The 15,146-nt window shown below is 46.0% G+C and overlaps 1 protein-coding gene across 1 annotated transcript in view; it reads right to left on the bottom strand.

Annotated features, from left to right (window-relative positions):
• The window catches only part of LOC141750571 (uncharacterized), a 33,717-nt gene extending 22,394 nt beyond the window's left edge, over window positions 1-11,323 (bottom strand). The window contains exon 1 of the mRNA XM_074605924.1: window positions 11,246-11,323. Within this exon, the coding sequence (XP_074462025.1) occupies window positions 11,246-11,323 (78 nt within the window). The remainder of the gene's footprint in view (window positions 1-11,245) is intronic.
• Window positions 11,324-15,146: the final 3,823 nt, after the last annotated feature.

The raw sequence follows: 15,146 nt of genomic DNA, 5'->3' as shown, positions 1-15,146 counted from the left end.
TGTCTCCTTTTTCCAGTCTTTGGGTGTGATTTTTTTTTTCCATATTGATCTCCAAAGGAGTTATCATCAATTATGAGGGTATCCTGCTTGCTAAGGGGTCTCCCTCGCCTTACCAATAACCCTGACCCAACACAAACCCATGTACCTGCGCACACACTTTGTATTCTCTCCTTCCTCCCTGAGCAAATTCATATAAACAAGCCCTGAACAGGGCTCAGCTGTGGGACTCTGAAACTGGACCGAGCGTACATTTGCTTTTAATACATTTCTGGTATCAGAGCAGTTGTGCTCACATGTTTAAACAAGGGTCTAATATTTCTTGAAGTGAGTGCGACCTGCTGGATTTAAGCAAAACCAAAACTGCATTTTTTAACAGCTGCTCTGTTATTTCAGTGGTGGGTAGCGGCAGTTCCACCACATGAAAGTGATTACGGATGTGACATTTCCACTCTGCAAATCCCATTTTCAGGAAAGAACCCGACTTGTCTTATATTCCTTCTTGGCACACGTCAGAGAGCTTCACAGGGCCCTGTTTTCACACCTATCACCAAGTTTTCTATTGTTTTTAATGGTTTACAGGACCTTTGAAGAGAACAAATACTATGCAGGTAGAAAGGGAAGGGGACTATGAAAGCCTATTGCTGCAGGAGACGAGGAAAATAACAGTATTGTTAGAAGAGTAGAGGGGGGAAGCAGGACTGCAGCGCAGCAATTAGAGCAAAGAATGCAAAGTCTGAACGAGACTTCAGGACTTGGAGGCCTAAATATGCCTCAGACTGTAGGCATGCTATTTTCTCTTATTCTTTCCATATGTGACTTTGCTGCAGCTGAGCCCGGAGCTCAAGCATCACAAGGAGCTTGCTTGGAAGGCACTGCTTTATTTTAATGGAGAACAGATAACCTTCTCCTTACTTTTTTGGGGAAAAAAACTACCAGGGCAGATGGTAATGTTCACATACCCTTGGACAAAGGCTCTGTCCAGGGCTGGCAGGGCTCAGGATACCCTCACCTGTGCTGGGTTTCCAAGGCCAGCTCCTGGCGCCTGCCTGGAGATGCAGCATTAACGGCGGCAGCTTGCCAAACCGTTAGGCAGACCATTGCCACAACAAATCTCTGTGAATCAAAGCAGCTGCAGAAGAAGTGGCAGGAGAAGGTCAGGGATCTCATTAGAGCCAGGAGGCCCCCCCCAGCCACGGCCAGGTCCCAGCTTCACAGCTGCACTGTATTTTGATACCTGGCCCCCAAGCATAATTGCACCATGAGGTCACCATCCCTCCTCCTCCTCCATCCTCTCTGAGAACAGGAGGTGGGGAAAAAAGGATCACAAAAAACCCAAACATGGGCACTCCGACAACCGCCAGGCACAGCAGCGCGCTCCTGGTTCTGCAGAGAACAACAGACCTCCTCATTTAACTCCAGAGATGCAATGCCTTTTTCTCCTTACAAAAAAATGCTTGTTCCCAGAGACACAAACAGAGGCTGTTTTCCGAACAATCACCCATGGAACGGCGCAGCTTTCCACAGCATGATCAGCAGCATACGCAGTCTGTGCATACATTCTAACTTGACATTTTGCACTTGCCTTCGGAGCAACCAGAGGAAAGGCAGCCTAGTGCTCTGCTGCTGTGGGGAGGTTCAGGTGAGAAGCAAAACCAGCTTATCCTTATTAGGCCAGAGATGCCAACCTACACTACCATAATGAGCAACGGGCAGTATTTTCTGCAGTAGCCATAGATATTTTGAGCATCTGATGCAAGATTCCTACGTAAGGCCATGAATGTAGATCACCCAGCTCTGGGAGCGGGGCTTTGCTGGCTAATGTGGCTTGTCTCCCTCTGCAGACAAAAGCCAGAGTTGTTTCCTGCAGAGGGAAATTCAGAGCAGGAGCTAGAGATGGTCTCAACAGCCCTCTGAAAGAATATCTTCCCCTCTCAACAATGGCAGGAGTTCAGAAGGCTCAGCTACCTAAAGCGTCATAGGTGAAGTCTTAGGATATTGAAAAGACAACAAAACCATTCTTGCTCTTTTTCCCCATATCGTAAATAGGCAGAGGTTTTAGTTCTTCTCTTTCCATTCTTTAATTGAGATTGAGTCGGATTCACTTACGTCCTGGTTTGAGGGCCACAACAACCTACAAGATGTCTTGCAAGTTACAGCTATGTAAGTCTGGCTAAGCAGAGTTCTCTCTCCTTATCTGGTTCTTTCTTTGATTTACACTTTTAAGGCTAGACATTCTTAGGATGAATAGCCTTTTCTCTGGGGTTGGCAGCAGCCTGGCGGTTTATGGGTACTTCTGCTACCTGACAGTTCCCCAGGTTGAAGTTACCACCACAGGAGTAACCCTGGCATTCACCGATTACTCGGTAATTGTTGTATGCCAAGGTGTAGACATGATCCTGAAGCAGATAAAATATTTGTAGGAGTGTGAAATGCAGGTAGAAATGCCCTGGAAGAGACCTAGGCCAAGGCATAGGACGTTTCTAATTTTTTTCTTTAATTTCATTGATACTCTTACATCCGGGTGCTTTTACTAGAAACTAAGTGGTAGGTCTTGTTCTGAAATCCTCTTCAGCTCTCATTGTAATATTCATTTCTTTCTTCTGATCTTGGTCTGAAAGGGACAAAAGCCAGATTGTTCTTCTACAAAACGGTTTGAAAAATCTATTTAAAATATGCAAATCCAGTGCTTGGAAAGACCCACTCAACTAGGCAGCGTTCCTCTGGGGACTATAACTATTACACTTAGAAGTGTACAAGTAGAACTATTTTAAGCAGAAACCTATCATTAGTATCTCATAAATTTGTCATGCCATGTTCATGCAACAAACGCAAGTGAGACATGTCATTATGAGAGCAGTCTGAACATTGGTTCTCCCCTTTCATCCCAACATTAGCTTCTATGGCTAAGGAAGCATACACAATATCTAAGAGAACATCCACCAGGGAGTGCTAGACTTCACATCAACAACCAGCTGCTTCTTGTGGACTTTTCAGACTAATCCTTGGAGGGGGGGAAAAAAGCTAACTCTAGTGACTGGACACTCAACAGACAAATAGAAATTCTCCAATACAGATGCAAGATGCCATATCAAATAAGATCCTACATCTATGCAAAGCTGCCATCCCTGTTCTAGGCTTGGTTGTTTGGGGTTTTTTTGCAGAAAATGCCCTCATTGAAACATACAAAAAAATGTAAAGCTTTAGAAAGAGAAACAAAGGCATCATTTAGTGTGTCTCCTCAGGCAAATAATCATGAATATGATGGGACCATCATAAATAAGAGTAAGGCAGTGTAACGAAGAGCTCAAGATGCCATGGCCATTTGCTTCAGGGTTTAATAGGTCAGCATAGGTCTTTTTTCTACTAGAGCAAGTTCTCATTAACAAAGAGTACAAAACACACCATAGAAAAAATTAACAGTAAATGATAGGGCTGGTGGGAACTGACAGGGGTGATGAGGGAGTTTCTAGAAGATCAATCTGGTTTTCATTTTCTATAAATCAAACAGGCCCAAGCAGTTCAAATTAAAGAGTAGAAAACATGGTTAGATTGTTTGAACTGCTTGGTAACCAGAAGAAATATATCACAAAACAAAAGCTATAGCACTGCAGTAAAAGTTTGCTTGTAGAGTTCAGTATAAAAGTCCGTTGAGCAAGTTATGTATACTCATAGGAATCTGTAAAACTAGCGTTTCTAAATTAACTTCATAAATATAACCTCCCAAATATGCGAGGGAGATTTAAATAATGAAATCCATATGCAGCTTAGGTGCCCAAAACGCTTTGCTTGGCTTTGAAAGTACCAGAAACAGGAGAAAGGGGAACTGAAAGGCAATCCCATGCAAATTTTGCTGGCCACTTCCCAGGAAACAAATTTGGATCTTTAAAGGCCAACAAAACACACACATGTATGTGTAAACTGGCCTTGCAAAAAAGAGAGTTGTTTGTGCTTGGATTTCCAGCTGCATGACCCTATTGTTTCATCCAGACACATCAGATGTTTCACATGTTGGAAGTCTATTGTACAAACAGATGGAGAAGGAAACATTCCACATGTGAAAGCCAAAACCTGCAAATATTCCGTATCGCCACTAGCATGCTGTAGAGTTGTTACCACAACTCTTTGAGAACCAGGTTGTTCTTTCACTAAATGCGACTAGCAGGTGTGAGGGCTTATGCAGAAGACAGGGATAGTGATCCTTAAAAAGCAAACAAAGAAAAAACCCTCTCCCTTTCAGGCAATATTTTTAACTAGGCTTCTAATGGAGCCATTGCTGCAGCTGAGGCTGGCCATTCAGAGGTCTGTTACGGTCTGAACGCGCATCCCTAGTTTTGGATGGTACACAAACAGCAGCGCTTCTCCCCACCTCGTTGTTCCAGGATTAGTCTCCTCTTGTGCACTCTGCAAAGGGAAATTTCCAAGACTCCGCCTTTGCCAGGATTTCAGAGAGCAGGATGCTTGTAAACTTTACTTTACTGCCTACACATAAGGAGAGACCATGAGGGCACAGCAGGGAGGGTGTAGAAGAAAGCAGAAAAAAGCATCAGATAGTGCAGCCAGAGGAAAAAGTAAGCACTCGGTTTGTTGTTACAGGGTCCCAACCAGTGAGCAGTTTATTTTTCCAACTAAATCTGCTTTGCAGACATCCTTTCTTCTTCCCCATTCAAGTTTCAACCAGGAAACCTGGAATAAGTTACTGTTGATTTTAGAGGCAAATCAAAGTGTTCAGCCTGCTAAGCTTGCATTTAAAGTTAGTCTTGACGAGCAACTCCTTGGGGCCCTCGTATTCAAATAGAGAGGTCTCGGATTCACCTGAGCTGCCCATCCATGCAGATCTATAATACAGGCAGGGAGACAAGGGAATGGGCAGCCTGTGCTTCAAGCCTCAGCTCCAACTAAGTCAAATCCAGAAAAAAAATCCCTTTAATAAAAACTTAAACAGTCAAAGCAGTGGAATATTTACTAACCAAGACCAGGAGAGGGCTGGATTTAGGTAGAGTAAATGGATTAGATCTCCTGAGATGTCCCGTTGCTAATCCCAAACTAAGTATGGTGCAGAGCAGGCACACCCTCCTTGGAAAGGCTGAGAAACCAACTTTCTGGGATTTGGATCAGGTTGGACGGTCAGAGGCGTTCCACCCCAGACCTCCTGTGTTCAGGGAGCTGTCCTTATTGGCATCCTTGGCACCTGACCCTTGCTACAGTCCTGCTACTCCTTAACAGAATAGTGAAACACAAACACTACGGAAACGGGTCAGTAAGAGATGAGCAAACTTCCAAAAGTCCCTTCTTCAGAGCTGACGGTAGTTCTGAATGGACGCTTGTACCAGCCCATTTTGTTTGGCTGGTTTGATGTTGCAACCTGGCTGCTAATATAAAGAAATGAGAAGAATAAAATCCTGGATGAAAATGAGATAGCGCAGCAGGTTATGGCTTGCATAATTTGCTTTTGTTTCGCCCCTTTGAACACCACCCACCTCTACTTTATATTGAAGTGTAATGGTGCTGCCTGTACTCCCCCAGGACCAAGGATTTCACCTAATTTAATACTTTCTGTAATTAGATATTTGTGAAACTAAAATCCTCTGATGAAAGGTCCTGTAAACGTATTACCAACTCTTCTACCATGAAAGGACTCCACCCAAACCCAAATACAGATGTTGTCCTCAATGTACATCATTACTAATCCAAGCCAGCAGTACTTATGGCCTGATTTAAATCCTCCTGAAGTCCCAGATAACTTCTGTGAGATCCAGTAGGGCCCTAAGAATTCTAGAAAGGAAATATAGGCAAATTAGCCTTTTCTCCTCTCAAAGTTGGAACCTCCTTTTCATCAGCAACGACATCAGTAAGGATATTCAAAATGAACCATAAGGCCATTTGCCACTGAGAGCTTGTAGGAGGAATTGTAATGTTCTTACATTGAGTTCGAGAACTAAGGCTGCCAGTAACACTTTTCCGTACTGCTGTATAATTGTTCCACATATTAACATAGGACTCTACATTGCCTTGTCCCTACTCCACCCTCCTTCTGCCATGGAGTTGTACAAGTAGAAGAGAATTCTTTTTCTATGTAGTACTTCTTATAGTCAAGGAAGTACCTAACCCCCAAGTTGGATATTTATTATTTATAGACCTGAGAGATCAGTGCATAGAGAGACCTTGTAATAACAATAGTGTGCAAAGGAAAGAGTTGCTATACCAGACCCGCTCTAGCTACAGTACTGCTGGGTAGATGCTCTCTGGTACCAAACATGCCACAAGTTTTTGGGTTTTGTTTTTTTTTTTTCTAAGAAGAAGGGGAGGCAGGAAGAAAGCCACTTGAAGATTTTACCACCATTCCTGGTCTGTCATGCAAAGAAGCAGATGGGGAGAACAGTAATTGTTTGTTGGTTACCGCAGGGAAGTTTGTTTGCTGGATCTTTTTAAACCAGTGCAACAGGATTGTTTGCTTCAACCTACTTAGATAGTAAAGAAAGAAAAATGACTTCAGCATTTTCATCCCAAGGATGGTTGGCATCTCTAGTGGTACTGCGCTCTTTTAGCTCCTTCTGCATAAAGATTACCCACATCTTCTGCCACTGGCTCACTTCTCTTACCTTGGTTGCTCCTTCCATTGCTGGCCTTGGCAAACGGGAGAACTATGGTTCAGCTCTACAAAGAGAGAGTCCCATGTGCTGTGCAGGACTTGAGGCCAGCCTCGTCCATCTTCCCAGCTTTCAGCTTCTTCAGTGCGTCAGTAATTAGAATTATCAGGACTAAAACACTGTGGACATTATTGCTGCTTAGCGTGAAACTAACAAGAGAGCGCCAGATTTATAACATTCTGGCCAGACAGAGAATTAAAAAAAAAGTTACAAATCATTGCCCAGTTCCAGGGATACGTACTCCAGGAACTTACTTCGCCAGAGACTCCACGTGAACTTCAGCCTCTAGGAGAAATCCGCCTGCATTTTTCTAATTGAAATACCAGTCAGACCAGTGGCGGGATGCAAACTAACATGCATGAAAAATAAAGGTTCAATGACCCAAATCAATTATGTTTTAAGGGCACTGCTCTGGACTCAGTAGGAAATATTTTAAACAGGAAAAAGAACTAAATAGGATCATTCATTGAACTGACCTGGAAATGAGACAGAAATTTGGTAAATAACAAGTTCAGTGCAAGCCAGTTTTATGGACCAAATGTAGTGGATTAAAAAGAAAAAAAAAAAAAAGAAAAACAAGCCCAGATATTTCTTAGGCTCAAATAATGTTTCAGATTTCTGGGTACTAACGTGAACAGTGCAATAAAACAAAGCAAATCTCATGCCTTCCTTGAGCACAGGCAGTGTTATACAGCTTACTTCCAGACATAAAAAAAAAAAAGTAGTTTATAGAAATCCTGAAAATGCATCTTTATTAAAATAGGGCAACCTGCAGATCTTCTGTATAAAATACAAATAATAGTTTAAAGCAAAAACAACTTCTGAAGATCAGAACCAGCTACTGTGGCTGGATTTTTAAAGCACATATGCACGAGTTAGGGAGAAAGAGCTCTACTGCTTCAGGATGTGTCAATACAGCTGCTCCCCAAACTGGCCAAGCATCCAAACTCTCCGCACAGTAAATATCTGCCAAGGTACATTGTAAACACAATAGGAAGCAGCTATGGCAATTAATCAAGATATAAAGAAAATAGAAAAGACCTATCATTTTTCTACTCCTAAAGAACAAACAGTGGAGAGATTAATAGATATTAAGCTCATTGCCAACAAAACTCTCAGGTTCTTTGAAGGTGTCTTATTTGTCTCGATTGGCTTAGTTTCTTGAGACATACATAGTGTTTTACAGTGACCTATAAAGCAAAAGCTACCTGGACCTAAAAATCTCATTAAAGTGTTACTAAAATAACGCCCACACCTGGCAGCAGCTGGGATCAGAACCAGATGTGCAGTACATCTGGTAAAGAACGGTGCTGCTGCTAGCAGACACTGAGCTGATTGAGGGTTGTACTTTTCCAGTCCAGCATTTGTCTGGAGAGACTTGATAAAAGTTATATATTTTGCCTCCGCTTTTCTTAAGGCAGAGGTTGACCAGTACCAGACTATCGTGTGTCAATTTAAAACATTAGAGAATTTCCATATCCTTCCCCCCCGCCCCAGTCAGAAGTGCATATTTTGCTGCTCCAGTTGCATAATTCACTGATTCAGTTGCATGCTTGGTTGATCTGGCAGGAGACTAGTACAGTAGTTGAGATTCTGGATACATTGCCAATTGTGCAGCATGCTTTGTTGATCGGGGCCGTAGAATTTAATAGCTGAAATTTCATACACTTTAATAATCAGGCCACATTCTTTGCTAATTGAGGTGCATATTTTAGTAGTTGTTTGTGTTTTTTTTTTAATCCTTCACTGATCTTGGGAAGGATCCTTCTCCCTCTGAAACCAGCGGGAATTTTGCCACAGTCCTCACTGCGAGCAGGACTAAGACTTTCACTAGAGGGTCTAGGATTGCTAAGATTTCTTCTCTTAAAAGGAACAAGAAAGTCTTGATTTTTTTTCTTTAAGCAAGCAAGTGAACAGAAGAATACCAGATGAAGAATGGCACTGGCGTAGAGACCTCCTCCATAGGGATTGGATTAAACAGATAATATTTTATGGACATACAGAGACATAATTTTGACTGTGTTATTCTTTCATCAGGCTTACATTCTTCCTTCAGGATAAACAAGCTGCTTATCTGCACATCTCGTTCCATCTGATACAGACACGCAGGAGGAAACATCACACACCTTATCTTCAAATTTTCTTTCATTTGATCTAACTCCTATTTTTATATTGCTGTAGCAGTCAGTGAAGGATTCCAGAGAGAGCTCTGCTTTGCCACAAAACATGTTTCAAACATCCACACTACCCCACAGCATCCCAAAGTTCCTCCGCTCTGAGTGGCAGAGACCACCTTCCTGGATTAAAAGTGCAATTCAGTTTCCTACACCTTGTGCAGGCTTTGCCCTTGCCAAGGGAGTTTATGTTATGTTTTTATACTGTTAACTCTAAGCCAGAAGACAATTCATTTCTCATAAATCTTTGAATACCTTTTCTTCAACTGCTAAATTGAACTACATTTGAACCATCAACTTAGAGTGGGATGTGTGGTTTTTTTACTAGCATAGCGACACTACCAGAATGTAGCCAAAAAAGATAAAAATAATGAAGCCTACGCAGCATAGTGCAGTCCTTGATGAGTGAAGAGCAAGTGCAACTTACTCAAAAAAATAACAAAAACAGGGAGCTAGAGATGTACGCACGTGTCTGTCTGCACACACAGATTTCACTGTCACATTTAGGAAGATAAGCAATAGAAAATGCCTAAGTTTTGCTCTGCAAAAGAAACTGTCCGGTATGTCAAGAGACTATAGACAACATGTGATCAAAGGAACAATTGACACGGCAAGAAGTCAAGTCTGGGAAAGCATGCAGGAGGCTGCGGCTTCTTCGTTAAGGAGGCAGTGTCTTTTCTATAGCGCTGTTGGTCAATACTTAAGTAGTTCAGATACTGCCTGATGGGAAATCAGAGAGTCCTGATTTCAGAGTTAGAGAACAACAGAAGCTGTCTAGGAAACACAGAAAAAAAAAGGAAAAGAAATCAAGCAAAAATGATACAGCTTGCTGATGCGTTCAGCGTCCCACCATCGCCACTCACACCCAAAGGCACACCACACAGCTAACATTTGGTCCTTCATGACTGTACAGGCAAAGTTGGAACACAACCAGCACAGGAAGGATGTAATAACTTAGGGCAGCAAGCAAGTTATGTAGCTTAATAAGAGAAGTATGCGGCTGGATGTCAGAGTTGTTCATCTCCAGTAACAAATCCAACAGGAAAGGGTAAGCTTGCAGGTTATGCGATGCAATTCTGAGTCTAGAGAAGCAAAAGACAAAATCCCACAACTCAATAGGTTCAAGTGCACACCTTTGTAAAGTTAATAATACTTCAGTGCCAGAAACATGGCTTAATTAAGAAGTTCTCGCTGTAGCTATCTTCACTAGCGTAACAGAGCGAGATAAAACATCTTCATTTCAACCACAAAGTCATTGCTGTGTTCACATGTGCTGTGGCAGGGAGTTGGTGTATCAGGCAGAATTACAATGCTGTTTTCCACCGGACAGAGCACCCCCCTCCTTCTTTTCTTCAGATATACGTATGTATGTAACAAAAGACATAAGTGTATGGAATATCACTTTCTTATAGCGTAGCAGCTCATGTTTTATAGATCTGAGAGTCTCTACCAGAAGCGTCAAATCTTGCTCCTATCAGAGTCCACAGGAAAAGTCCCACTCTATCAGTGGGACCAGGACTGCCTGCCCTTCCCAAAATACAAGCTGGTCTGCAGTTGCTCCTAGTTGTGGGGTACTCTGAGCTTCTTCTTCTGCCTTTCCATCACCGCCCTGGTTCCCCCAGCGCTCACCCCGTGGCTCTCAGCCTGTGCCAAGATCCCTGCCCTGAGAGCTGGAGCTGTCACTTGCACTGTTTACCTGCTCCCCGGACTACAGAGGAGGTGCGCAAGACCGGAGAGCGTGAGGACAGTGACAGAGCACAGGGTGTTTTGTTTGGGCTCCTTACGCCAGGCTGGCCCTCCTTAGGGATGTCTTTGGGCGAGTGCTCTGATTTCTGCTGGAAACGCTGTTCTACCGGTTTCCGCGGGGCTTGCACCGGATTTCGGGTCCGGCTGTATGGAAGCGGAGAGGGTGATCCGAAGACAGCCCCCCGCAGCACCGTGTCTCCCGGTGCCTTCTGGACTCCGAGGCGAGTCCCCAGCAAGCCCGAAAGAGGCGCACCCGACCCCCGCCGCCGTGTGGGCCCGGGGGGAGCCGGTGGTCCCGGGCAGCGCAGCCCCCCCGCCCTGGCAGCCCCGCTGCATCCCTTCTCCCGGGACCCGCGGCGCATCCTTCGTCCCGGGAGCCCCGCTGCGTCCCTTCTCCCGGGACCCGCGACGCATCCTTCGTCCCGGGAGCCCCGCTGCGTCCCTTCTCCCGGGACCCGCGGCGCATCCTTCGTCCCGGGAGCCCCGCCGTATCTCTCGTCCCGGGACTCCCGCTACCTCCCTTCACCCCGGCGGACCTCCCTGCCCGACGCACGCCGAGCCCCGGGGCACCCCCTCCCCGTCGGGTTTGCCGCTGTCCGCGCCGCGCCGGGAGCCCGCTGCCGCCCTGCCCGGTGCCGGCGTGGGCGGGCAGGGGCTGTCCGGTGCCGGGGGGGTTACCTTGCCTCCCGCCCCGCCGAGGCAGAGCGCGGTGGCCGCCGCCAGGACGAGCCCCGCGCCGGGGGAGCAGCGGAGCATGGCGCGGAGCGCTGCGCTGCGCCGAGCCCAGCGGAGCTTTGCGCTGCCGAGCCGTGCCCCGAGCTGACAGCGACCCCCCCGAGCCCGGCCTCCCCGCCCCTCGCCCCCTCCCCCGGCCGCTCCCGGCCCCTGCCCTCCCCCGGGGGGTCACCTGCGGCGGGGAGCTCGGCGGGGAGCCCGGTCCGAGCCATCCCCCGCCGTAAGCAGGGTCAGAGCGGGGTGCCCAGGGCTGTGTCCTCTCCGGGCTTGGGAAGCGCCGGGGATGGAGGCAGCCCGACCCTTCCGAGCAGCCTGCTTGAGCAGACTCCCGCGGAAGACGCGGCGGGGAGATGGGGCTGCTGGTGCACCGGAACCAGCGACCGCAGCGAACCCGGCCGGGGCTCCGGTCTGCGGCCAGACGCCGAAGCCCAGCCAGGGGAGTGAATTATCAGAGGAATGGGAAATAGGAAAAGGGTTCAGGTGTTTCCAAAGAGGAAAAATCACCCCAGCTTCATCTGAGCGTGGAGCAAAGACAGGGAAGGAATACCATAGAGAGCTGGGGGTCGGTCTCTTCTCCCAGGTAACAAGCCATAGGACAAGAGGAAATGGCCTCAAATTGTGCCAGGGGAGATTTAGATTGGGTATTAGGAAAAATTTCTACACTGAAAGGGTTATCAAACGCGGGAACAGGCTGCCCAGGGAAGTGGTGGAATCACATTCCTGGAGGTACTTAAAAGCCGGGCGGATGTGGTGCTGAGGGATATGGGTTAGTGATGGTTTTGTCAGTGTTAGGTGGATGGTTGGACTCGATGATCTGAAAGGTCCCTTCCAACCTAGACAATTCTATGATTCTATCTCAGGGAACCCAAAGAAAAGGAGCTGCGCAAAAAACTGGTGGTCAGGGTACAGCAGCCACTTAACCTTTCTGGAGATCATGGGAGGGCAGGGGACACTCCTCGCTTCTGAGGTAGTTTTCCGGTTTTCCAGATGAGACCCTTTCCTGTACCCTGTCCAGCCATGCCACGTGCTGCAATGAGGGTCAGACAGCCCCGCGGTCCCCAGCAACCCAAAATTATTGTGTCCTTGCAGATGGCAGCAAACAGACATTGCTAGCTGCAGGTAATTCTTCTATTCTGTAGGAAGAGTTGAAATAATCTCTTTGAAAAGTAAAAAAAAAAATTGACAAAATACTGTGGTTTTACACCTGGAGCTGCTTTTTTATAGCTCAGTTGCCCCCTCACAGTAAGCAGCACAAGGAGCCCTCAGAGGTCCAGCTCTAACTGTCTGGCATGGCGGGGGGAATCTGCCAAGTGTCAGGTTGTTACAAGTTTTCTTACACCTTTCCCAGAAAATTCTTGTGTCGGACACTACAGGAAAAGGGACAATGGACTAGCCAGGCTGTTGGGCTACGCTGGCATCCCAGTTCCTGAATTCCTCTTTCCCAAAGAGCAGAGATTAACCTGGGTTTCACGGAACAATGTAATCAATGGGGAAAAAAATGGATAATACCTTCACCCTTGATAATACCTTGATAATACCTTGGTGTCCAAGTGGGTGCATATGATAAGCATGAAGTGGGAGGAGTGGTGCCGAAGAAAACCTTTTTTCTTTTTTCATAAATGAATGAATGTATTTTGTATGTGACTTCTCATATTGTCTAAATTGGAAGTAATGTCTTGAATTTATACTTTTTAATGAAAGTGGGAGAGGCTGGGCCCAGGCACGGAGGCAGCAGTCTGGGTTGAGTGCACGCTGGCACTGAGCTCCTGTGTCACCCAGGGCTGGTCACCCACTCTGTGGGTCTGATGGCCTGCCTATAGAAAATAACGCTTGACTCCCAAAGAGGTGATACAGATATTCATGTAATTCTTGCAGTGCTTGTGAGATGAAGCTGCCTGTTATCCTTCATTGTGCAAACTGGGGACACCTGGAAAAAGTAATGGCATGATTAGCTCATGGCTGAGAGGGAACCAGGAGAAGACTGTGGCTGCTCACTGCCCTCCTGGACCACGCTGTCTCCCTGGGGGATCTGCATTTCTGGTGTAGAAATAGCCCTTCGATGGAAGGACATGTAAGGAACATCTTGATAGCTTAATCGGGTTGCTTATCCTTTTTGCACTGAAGGTAGCAGATGCAAATAATTCTTTGTGTGGCCAATTTTTATTTCACCCTTTTCTTTTCAGGGCAAATTCTGTGTAAATGCTGTTCCTAGGCTATGACCTTGTCAGTTATTTACTGTGATTGCTCATGTTCAAATTTACATTTTGCTCCTTCCGGGTAATATTTTTTTGAGTTACCTGTCAACTGAAAAAGCATATATAACTACATTATGTCTATTCTGGGCAAACACATAACCCAGGAGACTCGGTATCTCCGGCAGGAGGGTTTTTTGAGAGGGAAGGGATTTTTCCAAGCAGAACGCTTCTGCCTGAAGGGCAGTCTGGTCTCTGTAGCATAGCGCTGTGGTGCATTGCTTTTCTTAACACTCACAGTTAAATCTCAGGGCAATGTCACCGTAAACGCGTGTTAAGCTTTGAAAAATCCCTGAAACAAGACATCTACTTTTTTTCCCACATGAGGCTCAGTGTGACAGAAGTAAATACAGAGATTCCATCTGCTGTTTCCTTATGTTAATGCACAGTTGTTGAGGATGTAAGTCAAGGACCAGCTAGCAGAAAAGGGTATTGAAAAAGTGATTTTTCCTTCACTTGCACAGGGCTGGAATAACAGTGTCAAAATATCTAAATGAAAGAGAGAGAACATGCCCAAGCCTAGCAATGCAGCTCTCTTTTTAAGGATCTTACGTTGCTGTTATTTGGATTCCTTTCCAGGGGTCATCTGAGTGCAGGCACCCGTAATCCTTTGGAGGCAAAGCGGCTGCTGTGAGGGCTATGCTGCTGTTCCAAGCTGTAGACCTTGAGTGCGTAGCAGACACAAACATATGCTGATTTCTCATCTTTGTGTTTACTCATCTTTGTGTTTACTCCGTTCTTGGCCTAGCAAATTCTGTCAATATGCCTTTGTTCCCTTTTCTCAGCATCCCTCTGCCAGCAGGACCTGTCCACACAACACTTCATCACTATGGCTTCACAATGACTTAGCATCTAGAATTAAGGATCAAACACTCAACAATCTGCTCGTAAGTATTTTCAGCTCAGATTGATGACTCTTTCAAACTGTGTTTTTTACGAAGGTTATGTTTTATATTTATGAGCTCTTTCCATGAGCAGGCAGTTGGACTTTGTATGGGCATGGACAACTTCCCGCAGCAGGCAGCATGGAAGACTAGCTCCAAAAGGTGTCTAATGGCCCATGGTAAGTAACAGTCATGAAGCCAGGCTCGCGGGTGGTGCACTGAGCCTGCAGGCAGGGCTTCTAATGCCCCTTCCAGGCAACATCTAGCTGGTGAGCTGGCTTCCCATGGTGTCTGGCCCAGCTACCCATGAGACATCTGTGCGAGGCAGCTGGAGGTAGACCAGGGATAGGTCTACTGGAAGAAAGGACACAAGGGTAAAAGGGACCTTGCTTCCTGCTTACTCTTTATTCCCTATCCTACACTTTCTACAGCTCCACCTCTCACATGCTTGCCCCACAGCCCAGATCAGTTGTGCCCCATTCCCACCATGCATCGGGAAGGGAAGATGAAGGTGCAACTGTGCACATCCCTCAACAGCCAAGGCCAAGCTTCTTTCACAGTCACTGAGATACCTTTAAGAAAGCAAACGTTCTGTTCTCTGCATTGGGCTCCCTGTTGAAATTCAAGGTTTCCATGTTCCCTCCGAGGACAGGCCCATGTTACCTACTGTACTGTGCCATTTTGAGGGCTCCTAAAATGCTGAAGCAA

The sequence above is a fragment of the Larus michahellis genome, chromosome 13 (genome assembly GCF_964199755.1).
Source record: "Larus michahellis chromosome 13, bLarMic1.1, whole genome shotgun sequence".
Lineage (NCBI taxonomy): Eukaryota > Metazoa > Chordata > Aves > Charadriiformes > Laridae > Larus > Larus michahellis.
The sequence above is the reverse complement of the archived record's forward strand: the minus strand, read 5'-3'. Positions and strand labels throughout refer to the sequence as shown.